This window comes from Nansenia antarctica (genome assembly GCF_963989245.1).
Source record: "Nansenia antarctica genome assembly, chromosome: 17".
In the NCBI taxonomy this organism is placed as follows: domain Eukaryota; kingdom Metazoa; phylum Chordata; class Actinopteri; order Argentiniformes; family Microstomatidae; genus Nansenia; species Nansenia antarctica.
The window spans coordinates 14,883,839-14,896,561 of NC_137687.1; the positions used below are offsets into that span (position 1 = coordinate 14,883,839).

The 12,723-nt window shown below is 44.1% G+C and overlaps 2 protein-coding genes across 2 annotated transcripts in view; both read left to right on the forward strand.

Annotated features, from left to right (window-relative positions):
* The window catches only part of st14a (ST14 transmembrane serine protease matriptase a), a gene marked incomplete at its 5' end in the record, with an annotated part of 28,856 nt that extends 25,108 nt beyond the window's left edge, over positions 1–3,748 (forward strand). Inside the window, 4 exons of the mRNA XM_080547315.1 lie at positions 713–896; positions 1,043–1,314; positions 1,969–2,105; positions 2,508–3,748. Coding sequence (XP_080403441.1) covers positions 713–896; positions 1,043–1,314; positions 1,969–2,105; positions 2,508–2,666 — 752 coding nt within the window. The 3' untranslated portion in view covers positions 2,667–3,748. The remainder of the gene's footprint in view (positions 1–712; positions 897–1,042; positions 1,315–1,968; positions 2,106–2,507) is intronic.
* LOC308172729 (NADPH--cytochrome P450 reductase-like) overlaps positions 1–12,723 on the forward strand; it is a 155,452-nt gene that overhangs the window by 40,761 nt on the left and 101,968 nt on the right. The window lies entirely within an intron of this gene.

Below are 12,723 nucleotides of genomic sequence, written 5' to 3' on the forward strand. Positions count from 1 at the left end.
CCTTATAAACCTCCTGTCCTAACCCTAACCCTTATAAACCTCCTGTTTTAACCCTTATAAACCTCCTGTCTTAACCCTAACCCTTATACAACCTCCTGTCCTAACCCTAACCCTTATACAACCTCCTGTCCTAACCCTTATACAACCTCCTGTCTTAACCCTAACCCTTATAAACCTCCGGTCCTAACCCTAACCCTTATAACACCTCCTGGCTAAACTGCTCTGGAACCTAACATGTGGTTAGAACATACATACTGTTCAGCTTTTCATATGATAGAAAAGAATATACCTCCTAGTTTCAAGTTTATTGTTACGTCACATAACACGAGTGTAAGAGAGTCAAATTCTTAGGCTTCGGTTCCTGACATTGCAGCACAAGACATAAGGCACTAAAAATTATTAAAGATTTAAAAAAGTGACGGTAGTACAGGACATAAGTGACAAAAAATAACAGGCATAATACAAGATAAAGGTGACAGTAGTACAGGTAAGACAGGACACACTAGTGGTGTACTACAGACATTTGAAATGTTTAACTGTTAACTGTTGTTCAGGTTTTTTGTCGGGGGTTTCCCTGGGGACCATTCCTTTGTCCTTAAAGTGCAAACTGCACCCCCACAAATGAAACCAGTGGTTAGATGACCTGTGGCTACGTGTGGTACTCTGTGGTTAGATTACCTGGGGGGGTAACCTGTGTTTCCATTTGTGGCAGATTGTGGGAGGAGTTCGTTTAAGACGTCGCGCATCGTGGGCGGTCAGGATGCGGAGGAGGGGGAGTTCCCCTGGCAGGTCAGCCTCCACATCAAGAACTCAGGTCACGTGTGCGGAGCCTCCGTCATCAACAACCGCTGGCTGGTCACCGCAGCTCACTGCGTCCAGGACGACGGCAGGATCAGGTACGTACGCCTCCCTCAGCCTCACCTCCTCCTCCCTCAGCCTCACCTCCTCCTCCCTCAGCCTCACCTCCTCCTCCCTCAAGCATTTTGAATCGCCCCTGTTGTATGAAATGTGCTGTACAAATAAGCCTGCCTTGCCTTCACAGATTCTCTCAGCCTAACGTCTGGGAGGCGTACCTGGGGCTTCACGTCCAGAAACAGAACGGTAAGAATGTGGTGAAGAGGAACCTGCGTCAGGTCATCCCCCACCCCTACTACAACGGCCACACCTTCGACAACGACATCGCCCTGATGGAGCTGGACAGCCCCGTGACGCTCAGCGACTACATCAGACCCATCTGCCTGCCCTCCGCCCAGCACACCTTCCCAGCAGGCAACACTGTCTGGATCACCGGCTGGGGGGCCACGCGGGAGGGAGGTGAGTCTGGAGGAAGGGGGGTGGGAGGAGGGAGGTGAGTCTGGAGGAAAGGGGGTGGGGGGAGGGAGGTGAGTCTGGAGGGAGGGGGGAGGGAGGTGAGTCTGGAGGGAGGGGGGAGGGAGGTGAGTCTGGAGGGAGGGGGGAGGGAGGTGAGTCTGGAGGGGGGGGGTAGGGAGGTGAGTCTGGAGGCTGGGCTGGTTTATACACTTAATCAGCCGTGAGGGGTCAACAAAATGTTTTATATCTTTGCACTCAATCAAATTTCAGGACCCTCCTTTCATGACTTTTCCTAGATATGTGCATTCTACCACCGCAGTATCCTTATATTTTCTAAATCACATCAGGATAAGCTAGTATAAAGCTATTTTGCCTTTTTTCTGTGTAGGATGCAGGCTAATTTACAAGCGGCCAACTAGTGGTCGTTGTGTGTAAATAGCAGGTCAGCATTTTAAAGAGGCGGCTCTTTTAGTAAGTGAAAAGGCATGGTTGTTCTAGTAGGCCTTTCCTGTCACGGTTGTAAAAAACTGGCTTCGTGATCACACCTGATGCGAGACAATGAGCTCACAATAGTCTTCTACTATCGATGATGATGATGATGATGATGATGATGATGATGATGATGATGATGTACTTTTCTTCCTGGACATCTCCTAGGTTACGCTGCGTCTGTGCTCCAGAAGGCGCAGGTCCGCATCATCAACAGCACCGTGTGCGACCGTCTGATGAACGGCCAGCTGACCTCCCGGATGCTGTGTGCCGGGGTGCTGAGCGGGGGGGTGGACGCCTGCCAGGTACTTCCTGCTTTCATTTACATTTTTACATTTTTGGCATTTAGCAGACGCCTTATTCCAAAGCGACTTACAATCGATACAATTGACTAAGCGAGTGAATCATCAGTTCACCAGTCGTAGCAGGAAGAGTAATCTCTCTCTGTGTCTCTCTCTCTCTCTGTGTCTCTCTCTGTGTGTCTCTCTCTGTGTGTCTCTTTCTGTGTCTCTCTCTCTCTCTCTCTCTCTCTGTGTCTCTCTCTGTGTGTCTCTCTCTCTGTGTGTGTCTCTCTCTGTGTGTCTCTCTCTCTGTGTGTCTTTCTCTCTGTGTGTCTCTCTCTCTGTGTGTCTCTCTCTCTCTGTGTGTCTCTCTCTCTGTGTGTGTCTCTCTCTCTGTGTGTCTCTCTCTCTGTGTGTCTCTCTCAGGGGGACTCGGGCGGGCCTCTCTCCAGCCCCGGGGGGAGTCGTATGTTCCTGGCCGGGGTGGTGAGTTGGGGGGACGGATGTGCTCGCAGGAACAAGCCTGGCATCTACACCACCGTGACCAAGTTCCGCGGCTGGATCAAAGAGAAGACGGGGGTGTAGGTCACAGGTCACAGGAGAACGCTGGCACAGTGAGGAACGATAAGGACACCCGACGACACGGTGAACTGTACAGAACTGCTCATCCAAGACTCATCTACCCCTTTGTAGATGCTGAACCGCTTCAGACGTTTAGTAGTTAGGCCTCAAATGAACTCTCATGCATATCTGATTTACTCTCGGACAATGGACTGGTTCCTTTGAAATGCATTTGCATCACAATCAAAAACCTTTTATCTAATGTAATGTGTATATTTTTATGAGGGGGGGTTGCTGGTTGGGCTCAAATGTTTTAAGCGATGTAAATAGATGTAAAGATGTTGTGTTGTTGTTGGTATGTTTGTTTTTAATTTTACGATAGGCTGGAACGTCACTGAAGACGCCCAACAAACGTCCAGTGCCGCAAAGCTGATATGAAGATGAAGTTTTGCTTTCCACATCATCTCATAAACAGAGAGTGTGAAACTATGCAGGTTATAATCGTACTAGCAGGTTATAATCATACTAGCAGGTTATAATCATACTAGTAGGTTATAATCATACTAGCAGGTTATAATCATACTAGCAGGTTATAATCATACTAGCAGGTTATAATCGTACTAGCAGGTTTAAAAATCGTACTAGCACACGTCTCGAACTAAAAATATGTGATCATGCTCAACAATCCAGCTTAAATAGCTATTTACATTCTCCTATGGAGCTTTCTATACAAGCTTGCTGTTGTGTGTTTGTCTCAAAATATCTTGTTGTGGTGGTATTCTCTGATTGCATCACAATCACTTTACCAGCGTATTGGTCAGCACAATATTGTCTCATTGTAAGCATAGTTATGAGCAACATTGTTACATGTGAATAATGAGGCTAAATACACATCTATCCATAGTTTTCTGTCCAATAGTTGTATTTTTTTATTCTTCGATAACTGTCACTGATATTCTACAACAGTGGCCTAACTGTGAACTCTCCCTTCTGTTGTCCTTTTGCTCCAGTGAGGTGCAGATACAGGATGGCAGATAGACAGAGCTATCTGCTGCACCACAACTATGGTTCAAACATCAGTGATGCAAAGCACAGACTTGAAGGGAAATGATGTACCCTTTTAAAATAAGGACTCTTGTGGCCTTTTTTTCTTTTTCCTTAAGACTTGTTCACTTTTATTTCTCTTCAGGGATATTTTTAACTGATGTAAAATATGTTTTTAACTGAATAAAGCCTTACTAAAGATAATGAAACAGATGTTGTGGTTTTATCATAGTGCTATCTAACTATTCAATAAGAATGCCTAAATGTAGACATACTATAACCTAACATGTTGATAAATGTAGACGTACTATAAACTAACATGTTGATAAATGTAGACGTACTATAAACTAACATGTTTATGTGTCCCCAGCACTACCTTAATTAGGGTGTTAATTTTATAGTTAATACTTTCTTTTATTTATTTATTGTTTATTTTTATTATTACTACTCGGTCTTTTCAGTTTGTAAAGCGTATTTGAGTGTGTAGAAAAGCGCTATATAAGTCTAATGTATTATTATTATTATTATTATGATTATACTGTACACAAGTGTGAGTATGGCAGTATCACATGTTGAAGGATGAGGAACTGCAGAGTTCAGATGGTCTTCCTGTCCTGTAGTGTACTCCTTCTGGAGTACACTACCCCTTTGTAGATGCTGAACCGCTTCAGACGTACAATAAAGACCATTCATTCATTCATTCATTCCCCCTGGTGGGTTTAAGCGTGTTTGCACAATAAATGTTATTCCTCCCATGTGCGTTGATTTGAGTGGTGGTCCTACGCAGGAAGCTAATGAACTTAGCTGGACAACCCATGACTTCGATAAATACTATAATATTCGTTTTAACGGAACAACCTAGCAGATATTGTTTAGCTAGCTTTCAAAACGATATGATAACAGGAGGACCGGTAGTGGGACGCTAGCACATGCAAGCACTGCATCAAAACGCGTTCAAGTCAAAATCCCTTGACCCTAGTTCATAATTTCAAAGTTAATCCCTGCTGAAATGGTAGTGCTATTGAGCCTGGCTAATTCTATTCACTGTTTCGTTTCTAAACTAGACAATTTTACCATTGCTGAATATAGGCCGTGTCCACCATTCAAAACCATGTCTGCAAGTGAGACCGAAGAAGGGGACGCGTGTACCTTTATAGTTCTCTACCGCTGCATGGTGGGACACTCAAGACTCCAACCAAGAAGCTGAAGCTTGAAGGAAAAGGTCAGCTATCTGTGGTCAATTGAACTACTTATTTCGTACGTTATACACACTTATAGTTATACTAGTTACACTACAGTTACACTCAACATTTACACATTCAATACGCAAACAGCAGACGTTCATGGTGTGAAAGTAGAAAGCATTGAATAAAAGCAACCAATACTCGAAAAATAACATTCATAATGATCACAGGTTGGATCAGAATCAGAATCAGAATGACTTTATTCGCCAAGTAGGTTTTCACATACAAGGAATTTGCTGTGGTTGTTGGTGCAAACAGGCAAAATAATAATAATAATAATAATAATAATAATAATAATAATTAAAAGTAGTGCAAAAAACGTCAAGAAGCATAAAAAACAACAATGTATAAAAATACAATGTAAATGTAACCCAAATTAAAGACCAAATGTTGAATTCAAAATGAACCCTTATGACCTAGTGATGTCATAATTAGCCATTGTGATGTAAAATCGCGTCAGTACTTGGACCACCATGTAGACAGTTCTATTGGTTTAGTTCGTGAAAATCAGCAATATGGTAAGATGATTAGTATTTTCTTTTTAACATTTGACCTGAATTTGAAGATAAATATTGATCTATTTTAGGCAGAGGTCACACATTGAAGAAGCTTGGTATTATAAAGTCCCAAATATCTTTTAGGATTTAATTCATCCACTAAATCAAAAAATATAGTCACTCATACTCAAATACAGTCAAATTTGAAGTTTGATCAAAGTTGTCTCTATCTTCACAGGATAAGCCAAATAAAGCAAAGAAAACTAAGAGAAAGAAGAAATCAACCAAAAAAGTTAACAATGTGAGTGCTAACTCTCCTGTGTCATATTCTATCTTCAACCTTTATTTAGCTAAATAATTAATATTGTGTGGCTCAAAGTCAGCTATATTCAGACCCTTACTATTGTGCCATGCACTCTTTTTAAACTCCTCCTACTGAGGAGGTAATTCAGAAATATGTATCTAGCTTCTGTCATCAGTATCTATCACAGGTTGATAGTGTAAGAACTCAGTCCAATAACAGCTGTGCAGGGTGTGTATTGTTGGACAAAGAGAGTCTACTGTGTGATGATTGACAGGGTGAATAGGACTGTGAAGAGCCTTCTTTGACTGAATACAGTTGAACAGAAAAGTTATTGTGCTCTTTGTCTGTTCCTGATACACGTGATCTATTCCTTTCTATCCTTTTAGTCTGAGACAAGATGCGACACCACACTTAGCGATGTCCCGAGTTTGCCCAGTCATGAAGGTAGCTCGAACAAAATGTGTTCCCCTTCATTTTAACTGTGGTAATTGATGTACACCTTTTAAGAAACAAATGCTCTAATGTAGCACATTGTCTTTTTGAAGTGCTTTCAGATTTTGAGACGGTGGAGGATCTCCCACTTGATGAAGGTAAAGCTTCTCTAAGATGTTGGTGTGCATTCAAATACACAACTTAGCTGTTTTATATCTATAAGACTGTTTTATACAATGCAGTATGAACTTTGTTTTGGCACATTTGTCGATGAGGTATGTCAACAACTAAGGGCTAAAATGTCATAACAAAAAAAATACAATTGCACAAATACAGCATATGTCTTTTTAAAACACTACTTCTTCATTCCAGAGCCAAACAAGAAAAAGAAAAACACTAAAGAGAAGAAAAAGGAGGTCCAAGCTGTCTGTGCTGCCCCCTCCAGCCGTGGTAATGATGACCAGGCTGTGTCACCTTCCTGTAACAAGGAGCCTACCATGGGAAGAGGCAAGCTGGTTCTCAAGCCTCTGGTTCTCAAGCCTCTGGTTCTCAAGCCTCTGGTTCACAGGCTGTCATCCGTCCTTAAACTGGTATGGTCTCTATTGTCTCTCATTGTGTAAAATAATCACAATCAATGTGCTCTTAAGGATGCCCCATACAGATGTCAGACCTTTTGATAACATATACCTCTATCTCAGGACTTGGATAAGAATCAGAAAGAGGATTCTGAGACCTCTATTGCTGAGGAAATTGAGGACCAGCCCTATGCCTCCTCCAACCACAGTGCAGGTGATCAGGCTGCCTCCTCCGCCCAGAGCAAGAGAGTCTTGGAGACACCAGCTATGGGGGAGGACAAGTCCTGTACCAGTGGACAGGCATCCCTGAAACAACTGGTGAGAGTTACTCTGGATTGAGGATAATAATAATTGATTAGTTCATCTATAGTGTCTCAAGTCCCTTGTTATATTGTATGTAGTGGTGACGAGTAGAGATGTGAATCAGAGAGTAGCCACTAGTTTACTATGGCTCTGTCATGTGATGTTTCTTCCCTAGGATTGTGATGAAGAGCGTAGAGAGGAGTCTCAGTTATCAGATGATATCAAGGAGCAATCATGTAAACTACAAGACGAGCCCTCTGCCTCCTCCAGTCACAACCCTCATGACCAGGCTGCCTCTGAAAGTGGAAAGACATCCTTCCAAAACCTGGTGAGTTACCTGTAATTACCCAGTGTTATGTACAGTATAATGTCAAGAGTTAAGAGCTTGAGTTTAAATTCATGTTGAATTGATAGCTACTATAAGGTATTGGCACATCATTAGAGTGATCATTTGTCTCCCCCCAAATAACCAACCTCAGAATTGTGGCAAGGACTCTGAGATTGCTGCACTAAGAAAGGCTCTGGAGGAGGAGAGGGCAGCCAAAGCCGTTCTCCAGACTTCGCTGGACGGGGGAAAGTGCAGCTACCTCAAGATTCAGATGAGAGCCAACAAGATGGCCTCAGAGCTGAAAGAGGGTCAGAGCATGAACATAAAGCTCCAGGGGAAGCTCAAAACCGCCCTCTCCCTGCAGACCAGGGCACTGGAAGAGAGCAACCAGCTTGCAGAGGACAGGCAGGCCCAGGTCCAGAAGCTACAGGCCCTCAGCTCTGAACTTCAGGCCCTGCAGGAGGACAACACAGCCAAGAATGACCTCCTGTTATTGCAGCAGAGCATGAGCCAGAAGCTCCAATATGACCTGGAGACGGCTTTGTCCCAGCAGCGGAGAGCTGTGGAGGAGCGCGACAGCCTGGCTGCAGAGAATGAGGCCAGGGTTCAAGAGATGCAGGAGATAATGTCATCCCTGGAGGCAGAGAGAGCTCATAGGGCTGTGTTGGAGGACAGGCTTCAGAAGAACAGTGCTGTAAACGGGTCCAAGGTGCAGGCATTGCATGACAAAATCACAGAAAATGCTGTCCTCGATCAGATGGCCTCAGACCTGGAGGTGGAGAAAAACAGAAGCCAGCAACTCCAGAACGACCTCATGGCTGCCCTCTCACAGTGTATGAGGGGGCTAGACGAACGTGACCAGCTGGCTCTAGAAAGCCATCCCAGGCTTCTAAAGTTAAATGAGCTGAGCTCAGAAAATCAAAAGCTCCGGGGAGACCTTGAGACTGCTCTTTCTGAGCACCAAATGGTACTGGAGGATCACAACCGGTTAGTTGTGGAGAGCGAGGCCAAGCTCAGAGAGCTCCAAGATTTGACCACAGCCATGGAGGTGGAGAGGGCAAAGGGTGTTCAACTGCATGAGGGGCTCCAGAAAGAGACTGCCGAGAAGCAGGCCCTTAGCTGCGAAGTGCAGGCCTTGCGAGTGCAAAATGCAGCTTGCAATGCTAGTCTCTCTGAGAACATTGTGAGAGCTACTCAGATGGCCTCTGATCTAGGGGAAGAACAGAGTAGGAGCAGAAAGCTCCAAAGCAAAGTCCAAACTGCTCTCTCTGGGCAGAAGATGGCTCTAGATGAACAAAACCGACTGACTGTGGAGCTAAAGGATGTCAGACAGGTTTGCACTGAGCTGGAAGAGGCTGTGGCCATAGAGATGGCCGAATCAGAGAAAATCTCTGAGCAGCTCAAGGACTGGGACCAACAGCTCTATGAGAAGACTGTAGCCCTGGAGAAGAGTGTCATCGCTCAGCGTGTCATTAGTTCATCCCTGGAGGTAGAGCGGAAACACTTTGAGAAACTGACTATGGATAACCAGACCAGGATCGCACAGCTGACTGAGAGCCTCCAGGCCGAGACCGCTGCTAAACAAGTAAGCTATTTCAATGACTGTGATGCATTACGCCAGATTCAACATTTATTTACACAGTTTGTTATCTATCTGTATCGGTGTTTACAGTACAGTTTAAGCATCTAAGATAACAATTTTGAGAAGAAATATTACATTAATTTGCAAGTTTAATGCTTCATGTTTAAGCTCCCTTGTCAGTGCTTTCATCTACGTGTGTGCGCGTGTGTATGCGTGTTCATCCCTTCTCTCATTCATTCACTGTCTCATTCATTCAGGGACTGACGTTGGACCTCGTGGATAACCAGACCAGGATCAGAGAGCTGCAGGAGCGGAACGCACAGCTGACTGAGAGACTCCAGGCTGAGACCACTGCTGAACAAGTAAGATATTTCAATGACTGTGATGCATTAGGCCAGATTTACTGAGTGTTTACAGTTATTTACAAAGGGAATTAAGATCTAAGATAAACACCCATGTGTGTGTTCTGTTATCTATCTGGTATGATACTGATATCTGGCAAGACCATTTTAACATTGCGAATTGAGTTCATTCATTCACTCTCTCATTCATTCACCCATCCATTCACTCTCTCATTGATTGATTCATTCTCTCATTCATTCAGGTCCTGAGGTTGGAGTTGTCGTTGGAGCACCAGGCCCTGGTGAGGAAGAGTAAAAACCTCCTCTCCAAACACAACATCCTCATGGTCAAGAACCAGGGTCTGATGAACTCGCGTCAGGAACAATTTTCTGAGCATCAGACCCTCCAGTCTGAACATGAGGAAATGAGGAGCAAGTATGAGAGCCTCATCTCTCAACTCCAGGCCTCTCTTAAACAGGAGCAGTGCTCCAGCTACAAACTGAAGCTGAGAGCAAATCAGATGGCCTCCAACTTCAAAGAGAAGCAGAGAGAGAACAAAAAACTTCAGAGCGACCCCATTGCTGCCCTCTCTGGACAACAGAGGGTGGTAGAGGAGCGCAGCCGGCTAGCTGAGGAGCTAAAGGAGGCAAGGGACACCTATAGGGTACAGGAGGAGGCTATCATCAAACAGCTGGCTGAGACAGAGAACATCTTCAGCCAGTGGCACGACAGGGACCAGAAGATTCTTGACCAGACTGCAAACCTGAAGAACACCACAGCAGCCCTGAACAAGCTCAAGAAGAAACACAGTGCTCTGGAGAGGGAAAACGCAGCGTTAATCTCAGAACACAAAGAGCTTTCCTCTGCGCATCAGCAACTGCTCTCTGACCAGGAAATCATCAAATCCAAGGTCAAGGTGATCTTTAACCTTTACTGATCCAACGGACCCACAGGTGGATTGGTATGGGTCTGTTGTCTGTCCACCACTGGTATTTTGGAGGGGATAGGGTTCAGTTGGTGGACCAGTGGTGGTCTAGTGAATAGTGAGTTGGACTGGTGATCGGAAGGAGGGTTGTGAGTTCAAATCCCGCCTGGAATACCACTACTATTAGCCCTCGTGCACAGAGCCTTTTGTAAGTCGCTTTGAATAAAAAGCATCTGCTAGTGGCCTGGGGTGCTCCAGTTGTCTAGAACCGTGGTCCACAGTGCACACATATGCCCCTGTTGTCATGGCATCTTCTCCTTATTTTCCTGCCTATCTACACGACCTCCATCCATAAAAAAAAAACATGAGTGGGAGTGCGGGTCTGTCAGGTGAGCAGGCGTAACAGGGGACTGCAGCAGACTTCCTTTCCCCTTGAAGGACCAGATCAGCTCGAAGGCCAAGTGACCCAGCAGTAGTACCAGAGGCAGCTGGACTGCCAGTCATCTGCAGGATTCCTGTTCCTCTCCCAGTTTGACCAGATTCACCTGTAGAAGTACATGACAAATTACAAATCTCTTCACCATTGACAAACAGAGTTAAACAGAATTGAAAATGTTGTCTCAGGTCTTCTAGTCAGATTATTGTAGATTGAGTCTACTTTAAACTGTGCCAAAGTTCTGCAATTATTCTCCCAAGTTTAAAGAGATCATAACGAGGAAGTAGCCTCTGCTATGATAGTACATCTTGGGTTGTACGTCACTTCAAATGCCACAAGTGAATTACCTGGCATCAAATCCCACTGAAATTCAACATGAAGCACATTCAGTCCAAGCAGCTACATGAATGATTCCTGTAAAAAACAAAGAATAAATGTCAGGACCTCAAGCCAAAACAAATCCAACCACAATCTTCAAATATTGTGCTCAGGGTTCTGAGATGTCATCACCATAAATTCAGAATGAGGTTGATATCAGCAATGCACAACATTCATTGTTCACTCCCAACACCAAGCTTGAATTCCACTGCGCTTCGCCGCAGCGATGCTTGGTCGCCCCCTCTGGGACAATTCATGCAGTGTCCACTGTCAAAGTTGAAGAGGGTTTAGGCGCCCATTTGAAATATATTTGAGTTTTTATTTCTGTATAAATTGTACAGTAAGATTAAGGAAAAATTCACAAACCTATATGTTTCAACAATTAACACAAACTAAGATAAACAAAGCTGCTGGTTACCACATTGAGAACAATGGCAGATGGACACTGAGCATTTAGACTAGAGGTGATCAGAAGATAACAAAGTGGTATTTACTTAGAAGTGTATGACTTTTTCCCCCCCAATCAGACTGCTCGTGGGTGGATGTGAGTTAAGCAGAATTGAAAATGTTGTCTCAGGTCTTCTAGTCAGATTATTGTAGATTGAGTCTACTTTAAACTGTGCCAAAGTCCTGTAATTATTCTCCCAAGTTTAAAGAGATCATAACGAGGAAGTAGCCTCTGCTATGATAGTACATCTTGGGTTGTACGTCACTTCAAATGTCAGTAGTGCGCAAATATATATATAGCCATTATATTTATGATATTGACCCCTCACTTTTGAGGAAGATATAAGGTATTTGCTGTAAAAAGTTCTGAATCTGCATACAGAGCAGTACTACTTCTCACCATCATATCCCATAAAGTCAAGACAAAGAATAAATGTCAGGACCTCAAGCCAAAACAGATCCAACCACAATCTTCAAATATTGTGCTCAAGGTCCTGAGATATCACCATAAATTCAGAATGAGGTTGATATCAGCAATGCACAACATTCATTGTTCACTCCCAACACCAAAAGAACATTACCAGAGGCATCAAGGCCGACTGAAATATTGCAGGCATTTCAGAATCGACCCAGTACAAGCAGCTCCATGCTCGTCTGCATCATTCCTGTGAACGAGATCAAATACAATATTCAACATCTAAGAGCAAAACACATCCACCCACGAGCAGTCTGAAGAATAGTGCTCAGGGTTTGAGATGTCATCACCATAAATTAAGAATGATGTGTTGATAGTATCATCATTGCACAACTTACGCTCACGTTGCTCCCATCCTCACCTTCAGTGGAGTCGTAGAAGATCAAAATGATTGTCTGAAAATGTAGTGGAGACACATTAGTTAACTATTTTTGCTTGTCTACACACAGAGCAAACGTGCACTCTAGATTTGTTGACTAAATCAAATGTAGAATAGTTGGCTTGTGTTAGCCCACAGACTAGGGCCGCCCCAACGTGCGGGTACAGCCAACTCTCGAGCAGGCACAGCTCTGCAGTAGGCCAGCATCAATAGCCACCAAAACAGTGTCAACTGAGCCAGGCCACATGAGCAGAGCCTTCTTCTTCCAGCAGTGTAACACAGACAAGGCATGGGACTGGCCTGTACTGCTGACTACCGCTGGGGTACAGTCAGGAACTATTATCAAATCACTATATCATGATAATGTACCATCTTAACAATCACTAACTG